Here is a 26,221-nt window from a genome sequence, read left to right as displayed (position 1 = left end):
GCCGTGAACTACGATCCTCCTGCCTCAGCCTCCCAAATGCTGGGATTACAAGCGTGCGCCACTACACTGGGCTAGAAGCTTACTTTAAAGTGCTTTATATTTATGATTAATCAACTGACTTACCAGAATTTTATTTCCTAATAATAGAGAATTCATTTATTTTCTTGGAATTAAATAAACTATAGTTTAAAATCAGTACTACTTATTTATAAAATCTAACATCTCATTCACTCTCCTACAGTGTTTAGTTTCTTCACCTAAAGTGGAAGTGAAAGATGTTCATACAAGTGATGAGAGTCCAAAACCAGGGAAATTTCAGAGAACTCGTGTCCCTCGAGCTGAGTCTGCTGATAGCATTGGTTCTGAAGATCGCGATCTTCTTTATAGGTAAGGATATTTATAGGTAAGGCATTTACTCACTCAGGAATGTGGTTTAGGTTGATATCGATTGTATTACAGTTTATTTTTATAATGTTATTAGTGACTCATCTATATAAAAGTTTGGAATAACTCTTTCAGCCTTTTTTTCACCAAATGGGTTTTCTTTTCTGATGAATGTTTTGCTGATACATATATGTCAATATCAAATTCTGCTGATTTGTGTCCTGATATGTATCCTAAAGGATAGTGCTGGATCTCTAACAGAGTCTAACTTTTTCCTGAAGCATTGATGCATATAGATCTCAAAGATTCAAAGAAACAGAACGTCCTTCAATAAAGCAAGTCATTGTGCGGAAAGAAGATGTTTCTTCAAAACTGGAAGAAAAGAATAATGCTTTTTCACGTCAAGTTAATATCAAACAGAAAATGCAGGTATGAACTTTTGTGAAAGGGGATTTGGAATGTTTTCTGCACTAGATTGTAAACTTCTTGAGGATCAGAGGCCTTGCTTGCTTCATCTCTGCACCTTGAGTTACTAGAAGGATACGTTATGAGCTCAGTAAGTCACTCAAGTTGTTTAATTTCAGGTAAATACTTTTTTTATGAAAAGTTGAAAGCTTGCTTAATATTGCTAAATAGTTATTTTTTGCTTTTTGCAATGTTGAGGGTTAAACCCAAGGCCTTGTAATGCTTTCCTAGCATTTACACCTATTAATCCAAGGATGGTGAAGTATAAAATTTCTTCTTCTCCTCAAGCATATTTTATGCTAAGAAAGGCATTTTTAAACCATAATTATAATTTAAGTGGGGTGTGGTGTGGTGGCGCACGCTTGTCCATTACTTGGGAGGATGAGACAGGAGGATCACAGTTCCCAGCCAGCCTCAGCTACTTAATGAGGCCCTCCGTGACTTAGTGAGACCCTGTCTCAAAAAAAGAAAAGAAAAGAATAAAAAATAGTGGCAGGGTATGGCTCAGAGATAGAATACCCCTGGGTCCAATCCCCAGCACCACAAATAAAAAACCAAAACCAATTAAAATTTAAATAAGAAGAATGAGATACTTTCTAAATTTCTGGCTTGTTGGATACAGCTTCAATTTTATAACTTTAATAAATATGAACTGAAAGTCTTTTCATAGGGAAGAATGCTTATGTTTAATTATTATACTATGTTAAATGTTTTGGATACATAGTCTGAAACCTGAACAGTAAAACTAACAGTATGACTTCACTCTGGAAAATTTGGAAGTTACCCAATCAGATCAGTTAGAATTCAAGTTTAAATAATGTGAAAATGATAATTAAAAATGTAGATGTTTCTCTCTCTCTCTCTCTCTCTCTCTCATTGGTTTACTAGGAACTCAATAATGAAATAAATTTGCAGCAGACAGTGATCTATCAAGCTAGCCAGGCTCTTAACTGCTGTGTTGATGAAGAGCATGGGAAAGGGTCCCTAGAGGAAGCTGAAGCAGAAAGACTTCTTCTAATTGCAAGTATGTGTGGTATACCTGACACAATTTCAACAAGATTTCCAATAAAGGAAAGTTTCTGTGATATATTCAGAAATCTCTAGTTTTAGAGAAATAAACTTTCTTATCATCTGTCTTAGATGATTTATTTTTTTGTTTCTTGTTCTTATAAAGCTTATGAAAACTCTCCAGGTAAAATAAAATGCAATTTGCATGAAAGGTATAAGCATCTGGAATTAGAACATTTAAGTGTAGCCAAGTGTAGTGGTGCATGATACCTGTAATCCTGGTACTTGGGAGGCTGATACAGGAGGATTTGAGGTTTGAGGCCAGCATTAGTAATTTAGGTAGATATCGTCTCAAAATAAAAATTATAAAAAGAGCTGGGAATGTAACTTGGAGGTAGTTTGCCCCTGGGTTCAATCCCCAGTACCAAAAGAAAAAAACAAAAGGAATAACTTGAGACAGAGACAGAGAGACAGAGGGGCAGGGGTTGGGGGGGAGGGGGGAGGGAGGGAGGGAGGAGGAGGAGGAGGAGGAGGAGGAGGAGGAGGAGGAGGAGGAGGAGGAGGGAATGTATATATGTACTACACCTACTGTGTCTCTTTTTCACTCTATATAGCTAAAACAACTAATGTGAATTTTGGTGTTTGTGTGTGTATATGATTATGACTCAGCTTGTTGGGTTGGAAAGATGAAAGATGGCATCACACAGGAAAATTGGCCAAATGTTAAAGTATTAAATTATCAGGCTTATAAAACAAATGAGCAGTTGAGGTTTTACCCAAACCCCACAAAAAAAAGTTAATGATTTTGCCTTGGTATGTGGTACATCAGTGTACTTTCTTGAATTGGCTTCTCATTTAGAAATAGTACGGTTTTAATATTTGGCCTCTTCACCTGCATATTATTATGTAGCTGAGAAGAGAACACTTTTGATTGATGAACTGAATAAGCTGAAGAATGAAGGGCCTCAGAGGAAGAATAAGGCCGCTCCGATATCCCGAAGTGAGTTTGTCCCGTCCAAAGGATCAGTCACTTTATCAGAAATCCGCTTGCCTCTGAAAGCAGATTTTGTCTGCAGTACAGCTCAGAAGCCAGGTAGGATGGTTTTTATTTGCATTCACATGTTGAATTATGAGCTTTATCTATACTGTGTTTGTACAAGATATAAATAGGACATGCATAACGACACAAAGCTTGTATGGGCCTTAAGTTTCTTTTATAAAGATATACATATAAAAATAGGAAAAACTTCATACAGGGTTACCAATTCCCATAAATAATGTACATAGATGAAACATGTTGATTCAGTAACTGTTAAGTAAGGCTAAACATAATTTTTAACATAAAATATTTTCTGAAGATAGCAGAGCAGACCATTTCATTTTCAGTAATTTTCATGTAGAAATGTACCAAGACATATAAAATAACTTGTTTTCTTACTCCAATCTATCTTAAATTTATCCCACTGTAAAAATTTATTCTATAAATTCTGAGTTACTTGTGTGGGTAACGAACACCTCAGTGAAGATACGTCAATTGAATGTTACTCCCTTTGCCCCAGTAAACTTTTTAAACTATGTATTCTACCAAAAATTATGATCTAAGACAAGTGGGTAAATGGAACTATGATGGCAGGTCTGGAAACAGCAGAGTAATTCTAGCAAGCTAATTAAAGTTTTATTAAATGGTACATTTTATTTTTAAGGTTTGCTTATACTTTTATTTGTGTAGAGCTTTTTCTTTGAAGGAGAGGAAGATAGCCATAGGTGAGATGAATCTGAGGTCCTAGGAGAGGAAAGCCAAAGTTTGAGCATTATTATTATTATTATTATTATTATTATTATTATTATTTATTTTTGCGGGTCTGGGGATGGAATCCAGGGGCATTTGATCTCCGAGCCACATCCCCTCCTCTATTTTTATTCTTTATTATGAACCACGGCCTCACTAAGTAGCTGAGGCTGTCCACGAACCGCGATCCTCTGGTCTCAGCCTCTCGAATTCTGGGATTACAAGTGTGCGCCACACACCTGGCTAGTTTGAACACTAATGAAGGACTGACATAACTTTCAATTCTTGCTGTTTGATTTTGAGGGAACATGGACAGAAAACTAGGTAATTTAGTATGAACTTTGAGATATGTGGTTATTTAATGACAAATTGTGAAGAAATAGTTCATGTTTTACTAGAATTTGTTTCTGAGTAACTTTCACATTTTAATCTCAGTTTTGAAATAATAGACTATTATTTACCTTTTGGAGTCATATGCTATTAGCTAAAGATTTAGCAGTCATTAAGTAAAATTCAGAATCAGCAGAAATTGATGAATATGAAGTGATTTCAACTTACATAATAGGGAATGACATTGGTGATATTTGTTCCAAGATTATAGCTGTCAGATTATGTCTTTTGTTTCTAGAAACTTGATTTTGGTAATTTTAAGTAAAAATTTCATGTAAATTAATTGCAGTATGACTTTATTCCTTTAGTCTTTCAGAATGATGAGTAGCTAATCTCATAATTGCTTGTGCTAATTATATAATGTGATTATTTCTTGCAGATACAGCAAATTACTATTACTTAATTTTGCTGAAAGCAGGAGCTGAAAATATGGTAGCCACACCATTAGCAAGTACTTCAAACTCTCTCAATGGAGATGCTCTGACATTCACTACTACGTTTACTCTGTACGTAAGTTGGGGTTTTGATGGTTCAGACAAATTTTCTTTTTACAGTGTTAATACAGTCTAAGCATATAGATGCCATTTGTAGTGTGTGTGTGTGTGTGTGTGTGTATGTGTGTGTGTGTGTGTGTGTGTTGCTAGGCTTCGAATCCAGGGCCTTGTACATACACTTTACTGAGCTACATCCCAGCCCTTTACAAACTTTAAAATGTATTCATTTTTTTACATGCTACTTTCTTGATGGTTGTTTGTTTGCTGTGCTGGTGATTGAACCTAGGCTTTACCCATGCTGGGCTAGTGCTTGACTACTGAGGTACATTCACAGTCCAGTTGTCAGGGTTTTGTTTTACTCTTTTGTATGTTTCTCATGTTTCTTTCTAATAAGTAGCACATTTTTCCAAATGAATGGGGGATTGAAATGTTGCCTATATTACATTTGGACCACAGTTATTTAAATATGCTGTGAATCTCATAATACACTTCAGTATTAATTAAAGGATATTTAGCTGGGTACCATGGCGCACACCTGTTATCCCAGTACTTAGGAGGCTGAAACAGGAGGATTGTAGGTTTAAGGCCAGTGCACTATTACTTCTTAAGACCCTACTTCAAAATAAAATTAAAATGGGTAAAACTCGGGTTCAATCCCTAGTACTACAATAAATAAATAAATAAATAAATAAATAAATAATAAATAATTTAAAAATATTTAAATTTATTGTCAGATTTATTTTAAAACTAGTCAGTATCTAATTTGAAAAAGTTAATTTTATTATTAAAGATCTTGAGTTATAAAATACAGAGGAAGCCGGGCGTAGTAGTGCACGCTTGTAATCCCTGCGCTTGGGAGGCTGAGACAGGAGGATCACGCAGGTTCGAAGCCAGCCTCAGCTACTTAGTGAGGCTCTCAGCAACTCAGTGAGACCCTGTTTCCAAATAAAATAGAAAATGGGTCTGGGAGTATAGCCTGGAAGTAGAAAGCCTCTGGATTCCACCCCCAGTACCACCAAAAAAAATAAAAATAAAAATAAAATACAGAGGAAAATAGTTCCAACTTATATATAATAGGAAAAATAGGCTTCTTACCAATTTTTATTGTCTTTGGTTAGAAACAGTGGATTCCTTTACTCTTGAGAGCTCAGGTAGTATGTGTGGGATTTTTAAAGGAATAACTTGAAGTTTTTCTTACAGTTTTACTTTACTTTTTCAGGCAAGATGTATCCAATGACTTTGAAATAAATATTGAAGTGTATAGCTTGGTAAGTCATTAAATTTTCTAAAATAACCAATCCTATAATTTTCTTATTGTTATCAGATTTTAAGCTAATTGTATTGGGTTTATGTGTAGGTACAAAAGAAAGATTCCTCAGGCCCTGATAAGAAGAAAAAGCCATCTAAATCCAAGGTGAGAATTATAGGAACCTAGTAAAAATATTTTGAGCAGGAATAATAGATATCATAACAAATTTAATTGATATATAACTTTTACTGATTTTAAAGTTTTTAGGTCAGTTATATGCCCCTAATTTTTACTTACTTCATTAAATAGATATAAATACTGAAAGCAAACTTTTTATTTTTGGTACGGGATTTAATTTGAGGGCATTCTACCTCTGAGCTACACCCCCAGCCAAACTTATTTTTTATTTCAAAACCGTCTTGCTATATTGCTGAGACTGGCCTCAAACTCACGTTCCTCCTCTCTCAGCCTCCTAAATACTGGGATTACAGGCACATGCCACTGTGCCTGGCTGAAAGTAAATTTATAGTTAGTGGTCATGATCCTAACTATAAGCTCCTGCTGTCTACCCTCAGTGTAGTGTCTATTTTCTCTACATTTATTTGACAGCTAACTTTAACAACTACTTAAAACTTTTTCTAGTGTATTCTACATGATTAAGTATTGGTTAGAAGACTTGATCAGACAAGAGTGCAGAGGAGAGTACTACACAAGCAGAGTAAGAAATAAAACCTGTAAGCCGGGCGTGGTGGCACACACTTGTAATCCCCGCGCTTGGGAGGCAGAGAGAGGAGGATCATGCAGGTTCAAAGCCAGCCGCACTGGCTTAAGAGACCCTGTTTCCAAATAAAAATATATAAACAAAAATAGGTCTGGGAGTGTAGCCCGGAAATAGAAGGGTTTCCAGGAACCCAGTACCACCAAAAAAAAAGAAAGAAAGGAAGGAAGGAAGGAAGGAAGGAAGGAAGGAAGGAAGGAAGGAAGGAAGGAAGAAAGAAAGGAAGGAAGGAAGGAAGGAAGGAAGGAAGGAAGAAAGAAAAGAAAACCTTTAAGCCTGGTACAGAGGTGCACACCTGGAATCCTAGTATTTAGGAGACTGAGACAGGAGAATTGCAGGTTCTGGGCCAGCCTCAGCAACTTAGTGAGATCCTCAGTAACTTAGCAAGATTCTGTTTCAAAACAAAACATTTAAAAAGAGCTTGAGCCAGGCGTGGTGGCGCACGCTTGTAATACCAGTATCTGGGAGGCTGAGACAGGAGGATCCGGGTTCCTGGCCAGCCGCAGCTACTAAGTGAGGCTCTCCACAACTGAGTGAAACCTTGTTTCAAAATAGTGAATAAAAAATAGGGCTGGGGGTGTAGCTCAGAGGTAGAATGCCCCTGGATTTAATCCCCAGTACCACTACCACAACAAAAAAAAGTTTAGAATAAGAGCTGCGGATATAGCCAGAGGTAGAATGGCCCTGGATTCAATCCCTAGGACCAAGAGACAGACAGACAGGCAGGCAGAATGAACCTCTTCGTTTCTGCTGCCCTAGTCATTGCTCTTTTGTTCTTAATACTTAAGTCATTATTACAATTATTTATTTATTTATTCTTAATTTGTGTTGGAAAAAAAAGAAATCTTAATTTTTTTCTTTAGTTCTAATGAGAAGGGAATAGCATCATGGGACAGCTTTCATAGATTATATTCTGTGTGAGACTATCTCAGAAGTTGGCTTTAAACTGAACCACAATTTTTTTTTTTTTTTTTTTTTTTTTGGTGGTACTGGGGGTGGAACCCAGGGGCTTTCTATGTCCAGGCGACACCCCCAACCCTATTTTATAATTTATTTGGAAATACAGTCTCACTAATTAGCTGAAGCTGGCTTCAAACCTGTGCGATCTTCCTGTCTCAGCCTCCCAAGTGCTGGGATTACAAGTGTGTACCACCACGCCTGGCTGAACCACAATATTTAAAAAGAAATTTAAACTATCTTTGCTTCTAGGCTATTACTCCAAAAAGACTTCTTACATCCATGACGACAGTAAGTAGAATTTATTTACTTATTTTTATTGGTGCATTGTAATTATACAATGTAATGAGGTTCAGAGTGATAAAAACATAGCACAAGTCACAATAGCCAAAATATGAAACTAGTAAGTCGAATTTTTAAGGAATTGAACTTTCTTGAGGAATATTCATTTTACACATACAATTGTAAGTTGGTTACCAACTCTAAACCCTTAGCACTATGGAAATTTTTAAACTCTGTCAGGTGGAAAAATTATATTTCTGGAGGAAAAATGTTTTGTTTTGTTTTGTTTTTACGGTACAAGGGATGGAACCCAGGGTCGTTCTACCTCCAAACTACACCCCCAGCCCTATTTTTTATTCTTTATTTTGAAATGGGTCTCACTGAGTTGCAAAGGGCCTCACTAAGCTGAGGCTGTCTGCAAACCACGATCCTCTTGTCTCAGCCTCCCCAATGCTGGGAGTACAAGTGTGCGCCACCATGCCCTGCTAAAAAATGTTTTCTGAAATGTCCTTGTAGTGTTAGAATTTTGTACTTAATATTTAAATCTTCATATCCAGTAAAGAAAATAACTTGCTTCTTCTTTTCACCTCTTTTTAGAAAAGCACCCTTCATTCTTCAGGTGAGTAGATCCTGAACTATTTGAAACTTTAGAATAAGGTAAGGAAAAAAATTTAGTTGCATATATAAATAGATCGAATGTGGATGGGCCATCTTGGTAATGAGTGCTTACCTTGATCTGCTGAGGGCTAATATTTTCTGAATTGGTTTTTTAGTAATATATAAGATTGCTGGCCAGGATAGCATGCCACCTAGTCACACCTTTGTCAGACACCACATAATCTGCCAGTGATCATGTTATTCAGGCTTTAGTAATTAGCACACATGTAATATCCAGTTGGCAATTCCAACAAGGTAGCATTACTCTTCACCTCTACTTTTCTATAGATTTGTTTTGTGCTCTCCACATGATAGAGTTTACTTCTATAGCTTTGCTGATTATGATTGACATTGTATCATGTCAGAAAAGCATCTTTCCAGTTCACTGGGAGCTGGGGAGCCAGTAAGCCTTCCCAGGATAGCTTTAGGCCTAAAGCTTTCCGAAGCAGATTAGTACGGACCAGGTTTCACTCATGTCCTTTAAGCTGTTAGTCTTTCTATGGCACAAGAGGGTTCCTAAGAAGACCTGTTTAGAATAGCCCCTGCTGCTGATTATGTCACCCTGGACTAGTAATAGCAAGAAGGCTTTCATATTTCTAATAGGAAAGTGGTTTTGTTTTGCGGGTCTGAGTATGGAACTCAGGGGCATTCAACCTCCAAGATACACCCCCTGCCCTATCTTTTATTGTTTATTTTGAAACAGGGTCTCACTGAGTTGCAGAGGGCCTCAGTAGCTGAGACTGGCTGTGAACCGCAATCTTCTGGTCTCAGCCTGTGCCACCACGCCCAGCTTAGGAAAGTTATTTTTTATGTACTCGTGTTGTAGGTCCTGTGTCTTTTAAAACACAATTGTAAATGTTAAGGAGTGTCTATCCCTACACAATCAAGACAAAATTCTAATTTTTTTAAATTAGGAGATTTGCTGATGTTTTATTTTCTCCTATATTTAAAAATGGAGGAAAATGAAGCAGTTTCCTTTGTGGCAGTTTAATTTCATTCTGTTGGGGTGGGGTGAGGAACTGTTACTTGTACTTACAAAAGTCACTGTAAACTGAGCTTTATTCCCTCTTTCTTTCAGTTATGGCCAGTCCAGGAGGTCTCAATGCCGTGCGTACCAGCAACTTTACTCTTGTTGGGTCTTATACACTGTCATTATCCTCAGTAGGAAACACAAAGTTTGCTCTGGACAAGGTAATTCAACTTTATAAGTGTAAAGTGTTATTTTTTGTTTTTAATTTTAGAAAAAATAAGTAAATGAAAATGCCACAATGCTTTTTAAGTATTTGAAGTCTCTTAATAAAAATATGTATTCTTAGAACTGCACATTTTAACTGCATGTGTAGTGATACTTTTTTATGTTGAAAGCATTTCTTTCTCATGTCTTAATACCGTAGTTAGATCTTCAAAGAAGTGTATGCTGGTTTATTTCTTCTTGCATTTAAATATTACGTTCATAGTTTTAAAGCATAACATCTTGCCTATTTTAGCCTATATTTTGAAATGAGCAATATTTTAATGGATTTAGTTCTGACAAGATGGGCAAAGATAGACTTCTCTCTTAATGAAGTCCTTTTGAGCCAGGCATGGTGGCGCACGCTTGTAATCCCAGCATTTGGGAGGCTGAGACAAGAGGATCGCGGTTTGCAGACAGCCTCAGCTACTTAGTGAAGCCCTTTGAAACTCAGTGAGACCCTGTTTCAAACTAAAGAATAAAAAATGGGGTTGGGGATGTCAACTGGAGGTAGAATGCCCCTGGGTTCCATCCCCAGAATCACACACACACACACACAAAAAGTCCTTTTGAATCTAAGACGTTCCCTTCCTGTACTTCTCCCAAAGTAAAATCTTAAAAATTCAGTTATGTATTTTATCACTATTGAGTTTTTCACCATGTTGTGATATAATTAAACTTTCCAACAGCTAACAAGTCCAATTTAAAGACTGAGCAAGTAGAAGTACTTGCATTTGTCTCCTGTTATATAATAGTTTTAATTTATAATTTTATAAATATTTTTTAATTTTAATCCCTCAAATTTCTTCTTTCTTCCTTCCTTCCTTCCTTTCTTTCTTTCTTTCTTTCTTTCTTTCTTTCTTTCTTTCTTTCTTTCTTTCTTTCTTTCTTTCTTTCTTTCTTGTGGTACTGGGGTTCCTGGAAACCCTTCTACCTCCGGGCTATACTCCCAGACCTATTTTTTTTTTATATTTATATTTGGAAACAGGGTCTCTTAAGGCAGCAAGGCTGGCTTCGAACTGTCTCTGCCTCCCAAGCGCAGGGATTACAAGCATGTGCCACCATGCCCGGCTCAAATTTCTTACTAACATGCAACAATTATACATTATACATATGTATAGCATACGGTGTGATGTTTAACATGTATATAGTTATGTGTTCTTGAAATCAAGGTAATTGGCATTCCCATCTTCTTATTTGTGTTTGGAGCCTTAGGGCTCCTGTCCTAGTTCTTTATAAAACATGTAAGTTATTGTGAACTGTCACTCCGCTGTGCTATAGAACTTACTTTCATCTGGTTGTGTTTTAGAGCCTGTTCTTCAGCCTCCGGTCCCCTTGCTTCTTCCCTTTCACAGCCTCTAGTAATCACTGTTCAACATTCAGATTGATGTCTTAGCTTCCAGATATGAGGGAACATGTGATATCTGTCTTTTGATATTTTATACTAAGAGATTTCTGTAGTCAAATACAGAGGTAAAGAAGTATAAAAATTAGAAGATGTGGTGTCTAGTATTTGTTCTGCTATTGAAGCAAAATCACTTCATTTCTTTGGGGTCTTGTTTTCCCAGTAAAAAGCAACCTAACTTTAAAAATTCTTTGAAATGTTTTGTTTTAGTTGATAGATAAAAGGCAAATTATATTTGAAATTTTGACTAATGTTAATAGGTATTATATTTTAGCATGTTCATTTGTAAAAATTATGTAACTATATTTAATAATTCAGCTAGTTTAACAAATTGAGTGATCCTGGATGTTTTTTTCTCTTTGTCTTTTTTGTTGTTTGTTTTAGATAAATTATGATGTAAAAGAGCGAGAGCTACTGAGCTATTTGTTCCAGGAAAAGGTTGCCATATTTTCTTTGCTTGAAACTAATATGCTTTAAAAAATCAGTTTTTAATTTTTGGTCCATGTGCATTTTGTTTTACTAACTACTCTCATATCCTTTTGGTTATTTCAAACTCTTACAGATGGGCATCTTCTCCATTCTCATAATTCTTTAAAGCTTTCTTTGAAAGTTTTCTGTTTTTTCCATGCATGTCTGGTATTTGAGGGTTTTTTCTATACTTTTCCCTTCTGTTTTAAAAGTCTTTAAAATTCTATAAGTTGATTTTTTTTGTTCTGAGTACCAATTAGAATACCAAATTAGTAACTATATTTAAAACTAAAATTATCCAAGTTTTTTGACTTCCCATTCTACTTTAGAATCTATTGGTGATGCTTTAAATACAAGTAGAAAACTTTTATGGTCTTGGTTAGTTAATTGGTATGTTGCTGTATAGATGCTATTTTACATATTAATTTTGAAATTAAAATATATTTAACATTGAAATTATACTGAATATAAACATTTTAGAAGATTGTTAAATGATTTAATATTGTAAAAAGAATTGCATACATTCTGTGCTATTAGAGAAGTGCTAATTAACAAATTACTGGATTTTTAAAATTTATTTTAAATTCTTTAAATAAGATTTGGAATTTGAATAACTGATAAACATAAGAACTGGTGCTCTGAACTGTATTTCTTACTCAGTATAGGCACAGCCAGTTTCTACATATGTAAGAGAATTTATTAATGTCTAAAAAGAAAATTCAGTAACATATCTTAAATATAGACTTCTATTGAAGAGAATTTTGGCTGCCATTTTAATTCAAAGTGTCACACTTAAAAACTAGCATTAACTTGTATTTCTATTCTCTTAATAGTTCCTTTGAAATCATAAATTGCCAACTATAGGACTGACTACAAAACCAAACCACCAAATTTTCTTGGGTCTCTTTCTGAATCAAATATAATACTATTCTTTTTCTTTTTTTAGAGTGGTATTGGGAATGGAACTTAGGGGCATTCTACCTCCTATCTACATCCCCAGCCCTGTTTTTTAAGTCTTTTTTTTTTTTTTTTTAAACAGGGTCTCACTGAGTTCAAAAGCCCTCGCTAAATAGCTGAGGTTGTCTGCGAACTGAGTTCCTCCAGTCTCAGCCTCCCAAATGCTGGAATTACAAGTTGCGCCACCATGCCCAGCTCAAATATAATACAATTTTTAAGTAAAATTTGTCCCAAATGTACCTTTGTGAGTGATTAGGGGAGATAATAAATATTTATTCCAATAGTTTGTGGTTGATGTGGTAAATCTTTAAGAGAGTTAAGTTTAAATGTTCATTAAGTTGATGGGGAAAAATGTGAGACCTTTTTTGCTTATATAATATTCTAATTTAATTGATTTTGAGAGAGTAGTCAGGTCTCTTCTGTCCTACTAGATACTATCAGTACAGGAGAATGTTTGTTTTACCTGGTGCTTAGACCAATAGTCCATGGGTTATCTCTGAGATCCCCTTCAGTAAGGATAACCTAATCTATTTGCTCTACAGATGTTACTAACAGTGGATTGCCACCTTATTCAGGGTTAGAGATATCTTTTTAAAAGCCTGGCAACCTGATATTTAAATGATGAATCACAAAGAGTCATAAATTCTCAAGTCCTTTCATTAGTAACCTAAAAGTCATAGTTCTATTATACTTTTGTGGATAATGGGAAAGGACGTTCCTAAGCTCATCTGACTTAAAGGAACCTCTTAGGAATTTTACCTTTTAGAAAAACAGTTATGAAATAAAAACAGTCAATTGAAATTATAGAATTTTGGAGTTAGAGGTAGAGATGAGGCATTCTGGTGTTTCTAAAGCTACGTAGTTTATGCCTGTTAGCCTGTATAATTAAAATAATGCCTCTTCTACTCTAAATGTGCTAGTATATAATTACACCAGTCATCCTGGCCATAAGCTGTTTTACAGGTCTTAGCAATAATCTGTGAAATGTGGATGTCTTATAAAGCTCCTTTGTTAAACAGATTAGGGCTTTAACATTCACATACAAGTCTTCACACTCAGCCGGGGACTGTAAACTTGACTTTTCTGAGAATATTCTCACATACTCACTTCTTTATTAGGAAAGGCTTCTAGCCAAGAACATTCTCATCTTTCTGAGATTCCTTTTACCAACAGGATTGTTGGGGTCAAATTGTGGGATTCTGTTAATTAACATTGAGAGGAAAGAGCTGGAGGAACTTAAAACTGACTGTGGAAAAGGCAAGGGAATTTGGAAGAAATGGTATAATCATCCATACGATGTTTTTATCCTACTTTGTGGATGCCTTTTTTTGTGTGTGTGGTACTGGGGAAAGAACCAAGGGGCATTCTACCTCCAAACTATACCCCCACCCCTATTTTTATTCTTTATTTTGAAACAGGGTTCATTGAGTTGCAAAGAACCTCACTAAGTAGCTGAGGCTGTCCATGATCCATGATCCTCCTATCTCAGCCTCCCAAATGCTGGGATTATAAGCGTGCACCACCAGGCCTGGTTTATAGTACTGTTTTTAATTTTGGAGGAACCTTTATAATGGAAAGTTTTGTTTTCTTCTAAGAGTTTTATGGTTTTACCGCTCATATTTAAATTATCCATTTTGAGTATTTTTAATATTAAAGTTTTTTTTTCTTTCAGAGTGAGGTTAAGTAACGATTTAAATAATTATCAGGATGTATAAATGAATATCCATCCACTCATAAAACATTACTGCTTAGCCAGGCGTGGTGGCGCACGCTTGTAATCCCCGCTCTTGGGAGGCGGAGACAGGAGGATCACGCAGTTTTGTTTTATTTATTTATTTATTTGTTTATTTATTTGTTTATTTATTTATTTTTTGGTGGTACTGGGGTTCCTGGAAGCCTTCTACCTCCGGGCTACACTCCCAGACCTATTTTATATTTTTATTTGGAAACAGGGTCTCCTAAGCCAGCGCGCGCCGCTGGCTTCGAACCTGCGCGATCCTCCTGTCTCTGCCTCGCAAGCGCGGGGATTACAAGCGTGCGCCACCACGCCCGGCCAATCACACAGTTTTAAAGCCAGCCTCGCTGGCTTAAGAGACCCTGTTTCCAAATAAAAATATAAAATAGGTCTGGGAGTGTAGCCCAGAGGTAGAAGGGTTTCCAGGAACCCCAGTACCACCACCAAAAATAAAATAAAATAAAATAAAATAAATTACTGCTTAAAAGTAACTATATAAGAAATATTTGCTTGCTTGTAATAAATATATTATGTGTTTAGGTTAACAGTCCCCCATTTTAAAAGCAATAATGTTTTTTTAAACCAATAAATTACATTCAAGAAAACAATGTGTTTATTTGAAATATAAAATATATGTTTGAGCCGGGCATGGTGGCGCACGCTTGTAATCCCTGCGCTTGGGAGGCTGAGACAGGAGGATTGTACAGGTTCAAAGCCAGCCTCAGCTACTTAGTGAGGCTCTCAGCAACTTAGTGAGACCCTGTTTCCAAATAAAATATATAAAAAGGTCTGGGAGTATAGCCTGGAGATAGAAAGCCTCTGGGTTCCACCCCCAGTACCACCAAAAAAAAATTTTTATATGTGTGTGTGTGTGTGTGTGTGTGTGTGTGTGTGTGTGTGTGTGTGTGTTTGAAATATATCATTAACTGTTTTTCTTCGTATAGCTTTACATCTGTGTCTTTGGTACTAAGGATTGAACTCGGGGACATTCTATCACTGAGCTATACTCCTAGTCCTTTTGTTTTTGAATCAGAGTCTCACTGGGTTGCTGGAAGTCTTGCTGCTTTGCTGAGACTGTCCTCAAACTTGTAATCCTTCTGTCTCAGCCTCCCAGGTACTGGGATTAGAATCATACACAACCATGAACATCTTTGAGTTAATTTTTTTATGTGGTATGAAGTAGAAGTCCGGCCTCACTCTTTTGCATGTGAATGCCCAGTGTTCTGAACACCATGAAGACTGCTTTACCCTTTGAATGATCTTGTTATCTTTGTCCAAAGTCAATTGGCCACAGATGTACATTTCTGGAATCTCAATTCTATTTTGTTTGTCTATCCTTATGCCAGTACCAAGCCATTTTACTTACCAAAGCATTGAATTAAGTTTTGAAACTGGGAAGTGTTATTCTTCCAACTTTGTTCTCTTTAAAGATTGATTATTTAGGGTCTTTTGCAATTTCATATAAGTTGGAGGATTAGATTTTTATTTTTGTAATTCCTTATTCTTTATGACTAACTAATGTATATTAATGTGATTTTAGACAATTGGTGTATCCAATCTTCTACTGAGTATATTTTCCTGTTGGTGGAAAATGTATAAACATATATTCTATTTTTAAATCTATGTTTTCTTTCTCCCATTAATTTGGGACTTAAGGTTCTTGTTTTAGTAAAACTCTACCTTGAAATATTTTATTCTTTATAAGTTTGTTGCTAAGGAACCAGTGGATTTTTGGCTATGTCTTTTTTTCTAGCTTTAGAAAATGATGTATTTTCCATGCATAATATTTTCTGTTAATGATTTATACATTTTATTATAACAGTCACACTTTGAAACTATTTTACAAATACTGTGCCTCTTTCTTCGCAGGTGCCCTTTTTGTCTCCTTTGGAAGGTCATATTCACCTAAAAATAAACTGTCAAGTGAATTCCAGTGTTGAAGAAAAAGGTTTTTTAGTAAGTAACATCACTTAATATTCTTTTTTTTTTTTATGGTGCTATTGATTGAACTCAGGGGCATTCTATTTCCGAGCTACACCCCCATCCTCATTTCTTTTTTATTTTAAAACAGAATTTCACTAAGGTTGATGAGAGTCTCAGTACTTGCTGAAGCTGTCCTTGAACCTGCATTCCTCCTGTCTCAGCCTCGCAAGTACAGGATTACAAGTGTGCGCTACCATGTTTGGCTATGAGTTAGCTTTTAAACCATTTAAATTTTAGATGCCTACATGTGTCATTTAGATCTGAGTTTGGAACTCAAGGTAGATATTTTAGTGGGACAAAGATTGGATATCTGCAATATGGATATACTAGCAGAAAGGGAGAATTTCATGTCTTGCCTGCTAAGGGAAGGAAGAGAGGGTTTGAAGGAGGTAGTGGCCAAGTTATGACCTGCAAAGTGGGCCTTCCAACCGTGGAAGAGCCAGAAAGTAGATTGCAGATGGAGCTTGTGGAAGGTAAGGAGTGAGAGCAAGAGCAGCTCTTGGAAGCAAAGTTTGACGGCAGAAGGGTAAAAAGAGAAGAGTATAGTATTTGTGGAAGTCTATAGAGTGAAAGAAAGATTTTGCCCACATTTCATTAAGATAGGAGAAACCTAAATAGCTCTAAATGCAAATGGATGGATGGCTTCTAGTAGGACGAGAAAGGCTGAAGGTAGAAGCCACAGGGGCCTGAACGAGGATAGTTCATGAAGAAATGAGCCCAGGCCTTGGTTCACAGGATCAATCTTTACACTTATTCCATTATCAGAGCAAAAAAGTATGTGTGTGTGAAATATATAGAAAGAAGATTGTGGTTACGGTGAAATTTGATTTTTCTTTGTGATACAAGAATTTGAATGTTACATTGCTGTGGAAGGGTGCAAAAGGGAGCTAAATTGTGAGAAAAGCCTGGGTGGCCCAGGTAAATCAGACTTAGATGAATGCCGTGAACATAATTTCTCCTTCCTTGTTAGCTTTTTCAGATATAAGCCCAGTAGGTGGCACTGGATATTCTTGGGAAAACATTTTAAATAAACTTCTGACTTGAAATCTGTTGATATACTAATATTTTAATATTTTATTTTTTATTGGTCCTGGGGATTGAATCTAGGGTATCTATCTTCAAGCTACACCTCCCAGCCCTTTTTATTTTTTATTTATTTGTGGTACTGAGAATTGAACCCGGGGGCGTTCTATATCCAAGTTACACCCCCAGCCCTATTTTTTAGTCTTTATTTTGAAATAGGGTCTCACTAAGTTGTGGAAAGCCTCACTAAGTAGCTGATGCTGTCTGTGAACTGATCCTCCTGTCTCAGCCTCCCAAGTACTGGGATTAAAAGCGTGCGCCACCACACTAGGCTCATTTATTACCTGTGTGATGTAGAAGGTGACCATAGACACCAGAGGGAGCTGATGAGTCATCTATGCTAACTTGTGTGTTTTTGAGATTGAATTAACAAATTTTCTTTCTTCCTTGGCCATGAACCCTGTTCTTCAGAGAAAACACAAATTAGAGAAAGAGTATGAGCTAGAATGGGAATATAGTTAGAGTAAGCTAATTAATTAAGCTAATAAATTTGACCTTTCTATCTACCATGGAGTAACTTTTCTCCATGGCCAGAGATTGCACTCCTAATTCAAGCCTCCTTTGAGAAATTCACATAAAGTCATTAAGTGAGAACAATGTATATCTATCACAGAGTTGGTTTAGAGATTAATTGAGGTAAAATAAAAAAATATGTTCTTAGAATGGTACATCTTACATCAAGAACCAAATAATATTAGTTTTTTATTCTTAGTTACCCAAGAGTCAGAAAGCTAAAGTTGTAATTTAAAGGCAGAAAAGCCCTCAAACACAGAGATACCTTTGGTTTATCTGAAGTAGAAGGCACCATAGTAGGGCCCACAGTCTGTTCCTTGGACTTTTATGGGTATAAACTCATCTGTTCACCTGGTATCTGTGGCTCTTCTGTTCTGTGACAGGAAAGCTGGATATTTGTAACAGACCACATGGGCCAGTCTGAAATACTTATTTTTTGGCCTTTTAAGGAAAAAGTTTACCAACTCATAATTGACAGTATTGTTACATTTTCTCCCTTGCTTTGTTCTTGAACATAAACATTCCTGGAGGAATTTCCTTTTTTAAATTAAAAGTGAGAAGCTGGGTGTGGTGGCATATGCCTATAATCTCACTATTTGGGAGGCCAAGACAGGAGAATCACGGGTTCAAGGCCAGCCTCAGCATCTTAGTGAGACCCTGTTTCAAAATAAAGAGGTCTCAAGGTGTAGCCTGGAGGTAAACTGTTCCTGGGTTTAATCCCTTTTACCAAAGAAGGGGGTAGTGAGGCCTTCATGTAAATTAGGGTGCTCTTATGACTACAACTAAAAAAATAGCTGAGGGGGAACGAACCCAGCTTTTAAACTACTTTAGTGGAAATACTCACATGGAAAACCCCCAGATGTTATTAGTTACCTCTTTTGGAGGCCTGTATGTGGTCATCACCACTTTCACTGTCATTAGGATGTCACCCCCGTTCTGAAGGAATGAGCTGGACACATGCTTGATGCAGGGAGAGGTCACTCTCGGTGTGCTATGGGCTGTGCACTTGGATTTCTGGTGTTTACCACAGTAGGCCACGGCCTGTGATCATGAGTTGTTCATTTCTAATCCTGCTAGGAAACTAGGTGCCAGTCTTCCATATGAAGTTAGGTTTAACGTCATATTCTGCCATTGGCTTTTTAATATCGTGGGTATAAATGCTCATAGTATTTTACCCTCCAACACTTGAGGCACCTCCCTCTTGTTTAGGGAGCATTTGGTTTGGGATACCATACTTTTCAAAAGAAATTAGGTAGAGATATTTACTTGGGGTTAGTATCTGTATGTCCTTATTAAATATTTGTTGATATTACAGCAAACTTCTGATATAAACAGTGATTTTTATTAGTAAGGTAAAAAGACATAACAATCATACAAATACATTTTGCTATGAAACATGAAATTTAACATACAGAATCAGCATTTCATTGTTAGTACATTTTCCTCAAGTTTCTAAAATCATTTTATTTGATTTTTGCAGACTATATTTGAAGATGTTAGTGGTTTTGGTGCTTGGCATCGAAGATGGTGTGTTCTTTCTGGGAACTGTATCTCTTATTGGACTTATCCAGATGATGAGAGGCGAAAGGTAATTAAATAGTAATGATCAGTGGTGAAAACTTGGATTTTCTTGTGGCATTTCACTCAAGTGCTTCTTCTCCGTCCCACCCATCCGGATTTCCCCTGGCATATCTTACTAAACACTGAAATGTTTTGCTGCAGATGTAGTTTCATATCCTTTCCATTCCTTACGATTTGATCACTTTTTTTATTTGATCACTTTTAAAGTACCCTAAAGTATATATTTTTTCTTTTTTTCTTGAAATGTTTCATAATATTTCCTTGTTAACATTTTTATTTGAAAATATGTTAAGCTGGGTGTGGTGGTGCACACTTGTATCCCAGCATTCAGGAGGCTGAGACCAGAGGATTGCGGTTTGCGGACAGCCTCAGCTACTACTTAGGCCCTGTTTCAAAATAAAGAATAAAAAAAAAAAACTAGGGCAGGGGGTATAGCTCAGAGGTAGAATTCCCCTGGGTTCCATCCCCAGACCTGAAAAAAAAAAATCACTTTTATGTTTCATTAGCTAGGTGACTAAGGGATGGACCTGTAATAAAAAACCACCCACAGGAATACAATGGTTTTGGCTTTGTTCTAAAACTTTTAAGATTTTACTTAAAAAAATTGTCTGTCATTTTAAGCTGGGCGTGGTGGTGCATGCTTGTAATCCCAGCATTTGGGAGGCTGAGACCAGAGGATCACAGTTTGCGGACAGCCTCAGCTACTTAATGAGGCCCTTCAGAACTTAGTGAGAACCTGTTTCAAAAAAAGAATAAAAATTAGGGCAGGGGCTGTAGTTCAGAGGTTGAATGCCCCTGGGTTCCATCCCCAGACTCCTCCACACACAAAAAAATTATTTATCATTTTGAAAGAACTTAATGTTATCACCTAGTAAGATTATTTATTATCCCAAACTAGAAAATAGAAATTATCAGAATTAAGAAAAATCATCCATAACATAGATAATATTAAACTTCAAAAATATGTATTATATCATAATACTTCTATATTCATAATATAATAATTATATATTATAATACCTATATATCAAATACTTATATATTCATATGTGAATATTCATATATGACATTAAAACAAAGAGCACCATGGGGCTGAGTTCTACTGAGCTACATAGCCAACCCAAAGCAGCACTTTTATTTGATAATATATCCTGACACCTTTTCACATATAAAGATACATCTATAATGTGTTTAATAATTATTGAATAGTATTACACTTCAGTTGTTAAAATTATTAGTCTTTTACAAATATATTGTAAAATTTTAAGGCATTTAAAAAGGTAAAAGCATTTCATTTGATCTCAGTTATCAGTCCAGTTGAAATTAATTTTCATTCTCCTGTTTATGGATACTTAGATTATTTCCAAATTATTGCTATTATAAATAGTGGTGCAGCCGGGCGTCATGGCGCACGCTTGTAAACTTGGGAGGCAGAGACAGGAGGATCGCGCAGGTTTGAAGCCAGCCTCGCGCACTGGCTTAGGAGACCCTGTTTTCAAATACGAATGTAAAAATAGGTCTGGGAGTGTAGCCCAGAGGTAGAAGGGCTTCCAGGAACCCTAGTACCACCAAAAAATAATAATAATAATAATAATGATAAATAAATAGTGGTGGTCCACAGTGCCATTTCTGGCCTGTATTATGATACTCATTATATGTTTAAGTATGTAAGTTTATTTTCTAGCCCTCTGTTCTGTTTCCTTTGCTCTTTTTCTCTATCACAATCATTATAGCTTTAAAAATTCTTACTGCCTAGTAAGACAAATCTTCTATTTTGGTTTTATACACACACATGTACTAAAAATGTTCACATGTATATAAAACATAGGATAACAAACTATTAGGTTTAGTAAATATTAATTTGCATGTTTCATTTGTCTCTATAACATATTGTTATGCATATTGTTTATTGTTGTATAGAGTATTTTAAAGTAAATACCATTTAATCTTTCATCTGTACGAGCCCAGGCTGTAGGTTCTTAGTGTTGACAAATGTCCCAAGGGGTAAACCAGGGTTGCAGGCTAGCTTCCTATTCTGCATTCTCTCTTTCTTGTTGATTTGGCTTTTGACAGTTTATTTTCTTGTGAATTCAGTTACCTGTCATTTGAGGGGTTTTATAATAGGAGGCCTTGGAGAAAGACTTTAGTTTGTCATGTCTTCTGGAAACGTCATAATTTAGAAGTAGTCTTCTATTACTGTCATTTGTTTTGGATTTTTGCTATTATGAAAAAATAGTATCCACATATGCAGTAAACATCTTTCTGTGTTTATGTATTTTCTTAGGATAAATTTCCTTTAGGTAGAATTGTAAGATCAGAGTATGCTCACTTTAAATGTTTTTTGATTGCTGTTATCAAATTGCCAGCCAGTAATAGACCATTTTATACTTTTACCAGCTGTATATAAGAGTTTCTATTGCTCTCCAGCCAATCAACAAAGGTTTTTACTGTTTTATTTAGACTTAGCCTATCTCTGGTCTTTAAAATGGCATATTTTATTTTAATTTCTTTTTAAAATGATTAACAGAGTTGGCAGCTATATTGGCTGCTTATAAATTGTTTGTGACCATAAGTTTTCCTTTTTCTATTTTTGAGACCATTTGGTCTCATGAATTTTTATTTTACCATAAAATGATATAGCTTCCAGTGATAGAATTGTTTGACCTTATCATTTAGAGATACATAAAAAGTATTTATATATGAAATAAGACGTCTAGATTTCCTTATATTGAAAGGGGAAGGAGGGCGAAGTATAGATAAAAGGTAGTTGAATTTATGTTTCTGTTGTTGAAGCTGGTTGGAGTACTTGGGAAATTGTTGTTTATTGTTGTGGGGGTTTTTTGTTGTTGTTTTTTGTTTTGTTTTTGCGAGTCTGGGGATGGAACCCAGAGGCATTCAACCTCTGAGCTACACACCCTGACCTATTTTTTATTCTTTATTTTGAAACAGGGTCTCACTAAGTTGCGGAGGGCCTCACTGAGTAGCTGAGGCTGTCTGCGAACTGCAATCCTTCAGTCTCAGCCTCCTGAATGCTGGGAGACTGGGATTACAAGTGTGCACCACCATGCCCAGTTGTTGGCTTTTTGTTTTTGCTTTTTTTGTACTTGGGATTGAACCCCAGGGCCATTCTACCTCTGAGTTACAATCCCAGCATTTTAAAAAACTTTTTTGAATTTTTTATTTTTGGTGGTATTGGGGTTCCAGGAAGCCCTTCTACCTCTGGGCTACACTCCCAGACCTATTTTATACTTTTTTTTTTTGTTTTTTTTTTTTTTTGAAACAGGGTCTCTTAAGCCAGCGTGGCTGGCTTCAAACCTGCGCGATCCTCCCGTCTCCGCCTCCCAAGCGCGGGGATTACAAGCGTGCACCACCATGCCCGGCCTTTTTTGAATTTCTAAATAGAGTCTTGCTAAGGTACCATGAGCTGGCCTCGAACCTGCAAACTTCCCAAGTACTGGGTTTATAGGCATGTGCCATTATGCCCGGCTAAATTAATGGCTTTTAAATTTTAATTTGAGGTGGGTGTGGTGGTGCACGCTTGTAATCTCAGCATTTAGGAGGTGGAGACCGGCGGATATTGGTTCAGGACAGCCTTAGCTACTTTGCGAGGCCCTTCACAATTCAGTGAGACCCTGTTTCAAAACATAAAAGACTAAAAAATAGGGCTGGGAGTGTGGCTCAGAGGTAGAATGCCCCCCCTGGGTTCCATTCCCAGTACCACAAAAAAAAATTTTTTTTGAATTTGTACCAAACGTAAACACTGCTTAATACTTATTGGCTTAAATCGTCTTGTATATTTTCTACTAATATTTTTCTAATATTTAAAATTTTTCTTTTTAAAGAATCCCATAGGAAGGATAAATCTGGCCAATTGTACTAGTCATCAGATAGAACCAGCCAACAGAGAATTTTGTGCAAGACGCAACACTTTTGAATTAATTACTGTCCGACCACAAAGAGAAGATGACCGAGAAACTCTTGTCAGCCAGTGCAGAGACACACTCTGTGTCACCAAGTTCGTATGCCCTTTTATTATTTCTCTCGACTAAGTACTCCATTGCCCACTGTGTTTCTACGACTACAAGAAATAGCAGAGATGGTCATTGACTTTGAAAAGGGAATAATCCTATTTAGAAAACCCAGCAGAGGACAGTTTATAAATCATTAGGTATAGTTGCAGCCTAGCTAACCATGTTTTTCAGTATCCTTGCAGTATAGGCATATTCAAAACAGTTGGCTAATAATCTCTGGGTTAAGTATGATGTTTTCAGGTGTAATTGAGAAGTCAAACTTCATTCCTTCTTTCCATTACAAAATGTCTTCATTTAGTCGAAGGACTTAGAATCTCATTCTGTATATTTTTAGTTCGAAATTAAAAATAGGAATGTCATTTTTTGTTAATCCTGTGCATAACTAAGATGCAAAATCTTTATTGCTAAGTGTCCGACATAGGTTCTTTTGCTTGGATGACAAGAATTTGAAGACTAGTATCAATATACAAAGTTGTGATGAGGGACAAAAGTTAGAATTTGACAGTCTTTACTCATCAGGCTGTTGCTGGATATTGCAGACAAGGAGATGGATGGCATTACCTCCATGAGTTCCTAATGTGAAAATAGTAGAAAGCTATAGCCCAGAAACAATATACCAAAATAGAGCACCATTGCTCAGAGACTGATAAAATTTATTTTAAAATAACTAGAGGACCCATTCTTTGGAAATTCTAGATGAATAATTTACTTTCAGAATAATTCATTTTAGCACATCCATTCCTTTTCTTCAGGGAACTTCATCAGTAATACCAGAACAGGGGAAGCAAAATGGATTGATCATCATTTTGCTTGGTAGCTTTCCTGTCCATGGCCTCACTCAGAGGGAACCCATCAAAGTGGGTTCTGACTACCACAGCCCACTTTTTAAACTTTACACGTATTTTTTATATAACGTCATCTTTTACTGGCTGTATGATTCTTCCTAGAATCTTTTGGGTCTTCCCATGTGGTGGAAGTAGCTAGGTTTCATGTTGCTCTAATTGTGTAGGTTTTTTGTATTGCACTGTCATAAGTCGGGTGCATATTCATTTTCTCCTGGTATAGGAGAGTGACATATCCTCAATCCAATTTTGGCTGAGTCTTCCACTTGGGGGTTGAAAAATTATTTCACTTTCTTTGATCATAAAAATGTAAACATTCTGCATTTTCATTTGCCCTATTGATCTATTTCTCTATAGGGCCTTTTAAACCTATACCTTTGTAAATTTAATATACCTCATTTTCATTTCTACTAACCAAATTTGCTATCATTTCCTTCTTCAATATAAAAGACTTTTCTTCTTGTTAACATTTCCTATCTCAGTAGACACTGTACATCTGAACTAGAAATGCTTTATAGCGGGCAGCCAGTATTCTATAGTGGAGCTTTGAAGTCAGCAGATCTAAGTAGGTTTTTGTGGCACTACCACTAAGTCACACCTCTAGCCCTACAGACCTAAGTTTAAATCCTGATTTGGTGACTTATCAAATGTAACATGGAAGTCTGCTTCACTTTGCTGGCCCCCTGAATTGTCCGGTGTCAAAAGAAAAAAAAAATAAACTCCACAGAGTGACAATAGAGAGACTAATGAGAGCTCACCAAATTGTCACTATTATTATTACAAGTTGTTTTCTCCCCATAACAGCTGGCTGTTCTCTAGGAGGAGGAGCTGAGAGTTAGAGAACTGCCTTCTCCTGTCCTTGACCACCTCATCAAATAGTTATTCAACTTGAAGTTCTACATAAGAAGCAAGGAAAAAACTCCTGATCTGATAGAAGAAGTTAGAATGGACTGTTTTAGGATCTTTAAGTAACTTACTCTAAATTCTACCAGCATAGTAGGACAGAAATAATGGGTAACAGTGCAAAGTAGTATTACCTAAAAATCCAGGTGAAGGTCCTTGAGCCTGTAATCAGGCTCTTAGGGAACCTGAGTCTCGGCGATATTGCCAGCTCCCACATTTGAGCCTGTGGTGCTCTTGCTAGGAAGTCACTGTACAAACATCATTTACCAAATGTAACTCGTGTGAGTTGTGATCAGGGATAATTTTACTCTTATTGTACTTAGAGAAACCTCTATTATTTGGCTCTTGTTCAGTATCCTTTAAAAGATGTAGTCCTTTTTACTGGTTGGTTTAGGCATTTTGTTGTTGTTTTTCCTAGCAAGAGTACATGGAGGTCTGGAATGGGAGCAGGATTCTGACCTCTTGTTTGTTTCTGTAGGAACTGGCTCTCTGCAGATACTAAAGAAGAGCGGGATCTCTGGATGCAAAAACTCAATCAGGTTCTTATTGATACTCGTCTCTGGCAACCTGACGCTTGCTACAAACCTATTGGAAAGCCTTAAACTAGGAAGTTTCCACACTGTAGAGGTTTTGTGAGCTATGCATCTTAAGACAACACACTAGGAGCATCAGATTTCCTGATTGTATTTTATGCTTTAAAGGGTTTGTGCAAATATTTACTACATATTATTTATATGTTTTATATGTAAAACAGATTTCTCATCTTTCATTCATAAAATGATCAGAACTCAATTCATTATTGTTGATTTTGCTAAATCTAAATTTAAAATCTCCTAAGAAATCTTAATTATTCAGTTATTCATGGAAAAAAATTTTTGAGGCAGAAATTCTGAGCCGTACTCTTGGAGTTGTGGGTTTTGAAGTAACAAGGGTTTTCAGGGGTTAGAGACAGAAACCTCCAATTTGGTGATCTCTTCTCAACCCTTGGTAGCTTTTTTTGAAAGCTTGTGGTTATTTATTGATTGTGATATGACTT

The 26,221-nt window shown here is 36.3% G+C and overlaps 1 protein-coding gene across 1 annotated transcript in view; it reads left to right on the top strand.

The window, feature by feature from the left end:
• The window catches only part of ANLN (anillin, actin binding protein), a gene marked incomplete at both ends in the record, with an annotated part of 54,715 nt that extends 28,928 nt beyond the window's left edge, over positions 1 to 25,787 (top strand). Inside the window, 14 exons of the mRNA XM_080701822.1 lie at positions 242 to 387; positions 666 to 813; positions 1,738 to 1,873; positions 2,768 to 2,950; positions 4,416 to 4,542; positions 5,750 to 5,798; positions 5,888 to 5,944; positions 7,767 to 7,805; positions 8,394 to 8,415; positions 9,532 to 9,644; positions 16,119 to 16,205; positions 19,309 to 19,416; positions 23,252 to 23,424; positions 25,664 to 25,787. Coding sequence (XP_080557948.1) covers positions 242 to 387; positions 666 to 813; positions 1,738 to 1,873; positions 2,768 to 2,950; positions 4,416 to 4,542; positions 5,750 to 5,798; positions 5,888 to 5,944; positions 7,767 to 7,805; positions 8,394 to 8,415; positions 9,532 to 9,644; positions 16,119 to 16,205; positions 19,309 to 19,416; positions 23,252 to 23,424; positions 25,664 to 25,787 — 1,512 coding nt within the window. The remainder of the gene's footprint in view (positions 1 to 241; positions 388 to 665; positions 814 to 1,737; positions 1,874 to 2,767; positions 2,951 to 4,415; positions 4,543 to 5,749; positions 5,799 to 5,887; positions 5,945 to 7,766; positions 7,806 to 8,393; positions 8,416 to 9,531; positions 9,645 to 16,118; positions 16,206 to 19,308; positions 19,417 to 23,251; positions 23,425 to 25,663) is intronic.
• Between the last annotated feature and the right edge of the window lie 434 nt (positions 25,788 to 26,221).

Source organism: Muscardinus avellanarius (assembly GCF_963383645.1).
Source record: "Muscardinus avellanarius genome assembly, chromosome: 9".
NCBI classification, from domain to species: Eukaryota; Metazoa; Chordata; class Mammalia; order Rodentia; family Gliridae; genus Muscardinus; species Muscardinus avellanarius.
Note: the sequence above shows the minus strand (reverse complement) of the source record. Positions and strands in the feature narration are given on the sequence as shown.